The sequence below is a fragment of the Asterias rubens genome, chromosome 7, assembly GCF_902459465.1.
Source record: "Asterias rubens chromosome 7, eAstRub1.3, whole genome shotgun sequence".
Taxonomy (NCBI): domain Eukaryota; kingdom Metazoa; phylum Echinodermata; class Asteroidea; order Forcipulatida; family Asteriidae; genus Asterias; species Asterias rubens.
Genome location: NC_047068.1, coordinates 11795976 through 11797653, shown reverse-complemented (window position 1 = coordinate 11797653; position 1678 = coordinate 11795976). Strand labels below are relative to the sequence as shown.

Genomic DNA, 1678 nt, shown 5'->3' with positions numbered 1-1678 from the left:
TGTCAAAATATCAAAAGGGTATAATTGGTAAAGATGGATTCAATTTCTAACAGATTGCTTACTGCAAATTGTTTCTCTGCATACTTTAATAGAAAGAGTAATTGCGTCACATATCGATGTGTAATGAGCACAGTAAATTCAGTGCTAAAACGGATTGTTGTTGTTATCAAAGGCATGAGTAAATAATAATATGTTTCTATGTGATTTTAAGATTTAGGTTAATGTGTATTTTAAGATTTAGATTGATTAGTACTTTTTATAGATTGGATGGCTTCGGGGGCTGATGGGTACTTGTAGGGGTTGTCATGGGTTCTTGTGGAGTTTGGGGGTAGCTGGGTCTTTGTGGGGGTTGGTGGGTACTTGTAGGGGTTCTCATGGGTTCTTGAGGAGTTAGGGGGTAGCTGGGTCTTTGTGGGGGTTGGTGGGTACTTGTAGGGGTTGTCATGGGTTCTTGTGGAGTGAGTGGGTAGCTGGGGCTTTGTGGGGGTTGGTGGGTACTTGTAGGGGTTGTCATGGGTTCTTGTGGAGTTTGGGGGTAGCTGGGTCTTTGTGGGGGTTGGTGGGTACTTGTAGGGGTTGTCATGGGTTCTTGTGGAGTTAGGGGGTAGCTGGGGCTTTGTGGGGGTTGGTGGGTACTTGTTGGGGTTGTCATGGGTTCTTGTGGAGTTTGGGGGTAGCTGGGTCTTTGTGGGGGTTGGTGGGTACTTGTAGGGGTTGTCATGGGTTCTTGTGGAGTGAGTGGGTAGCTGGGTCTTTGTGGGGGTTGGTGGGTACTTGTAGGGGTTCTCATGGGTTCTTGAGGAGTTTGGGGGTAGCTGGGTCTTTGTGGGGGTTGGTGGGTACTTGTAGGGGTTCTCATGGGTTCTTGAGGAGTTTGGGGGTAGCTGGGTCTTTCTGGGGGTTGGTGGGTATTTTTAGGGGTTTAGGGTTCCTGTGGAGTTGATTAAAGCCTATACACTTTAATAATAATAATAATAATAATAATAAGACTTGTAATGCGCACATATCCACCCTGCTGGGTGTTCAAGGCGGGGGTAGCTTGGTCTTTGTGGGGGTTGCCGGGTACTTGTTGGTGATCAAAACAGTTTTTTACCCTTATGTCCTCAAGGTCCTGTTATTTTATTTGCTGTTTTCTTCAGATTTTGTTTACCTCAAAAAATCAAACAAAACACCCACAACTGCATTTCTGTACTCATCTTGGTTTGAAACACAAGTCAAAAGTCATTTTGTCCTTACTCTGCCCATATTAAGGAATCCCTGTAGTAATTGAGTTCTAATGGGTAGTTTTTAGCTTGTATTAGATGTACAAACCCTTGAGAGATGTTAAAATTCCATTTCTAAATGTCATTATATGCCAGCCACTTATCATGTCTTCTATTGTACAGAGACTCTGATGACGGAGTGTCTCAGTTAAATGGATGATGATGTTATCCCTGGACATAAGCCGCCATCTTTGTATGGTGCCCTACCCACACAATGGCAATGGTTGTTCTAATATTCATGTACAAGTATGGTTTCATTGAATTGGAACTAGGAGGCCTGGATTAAAAAGTGTACAGATAAAAGAAATGTGGCAAATACAACCAGTAAAGCAGGATAATATAAAACGAATACATAAATTAAAAGCAGTAAAAAGCATAAAAAAAGTATTGAAAAAATTACCCAAAGATAGCACCCC

General features: G+C 42.5%; 1 protein-coding gene across 1 annotated transcript; it reads right to left on the bottom strand.

The window, feature by feature from the left end:
- Positions 1-230: 230 nt before the first annotated feature.
- On the bottom strand, positions 231-1196 carry LOC117292425 (mucin-2-like). Its single transcript, XM_033774456.1, has 2 exons — positions 1177-1196; positions 231-894 (listed from the first exon to the last, which is right to left on the bottom strand). The coding sequence occupies exons 1-2, from the start codon at positions 1194-1196 to the stop codon at positions 231-233; spliced, it is 684 nt and encodes a 227-aa protein (XP_033630347.1).
- Positions 1197-1678: the final 482 nt, after the last annotated feature.

Excerpts from the sequence above, each read along its gene's own strand:
- LOC117292425 (XM_033774456.1), bottom strand. The coding sequence starts at position 1,196 with ATGAGTACAGAAATGCAGTT. Across the intron at positions 895-1,176 it reads ATGAGTACAGAAATGCAGTT|AAAGACCCAGCTACCCCCAA; the intron begins GTGGGTGTTTTG and ends ACCAACCCCCAG.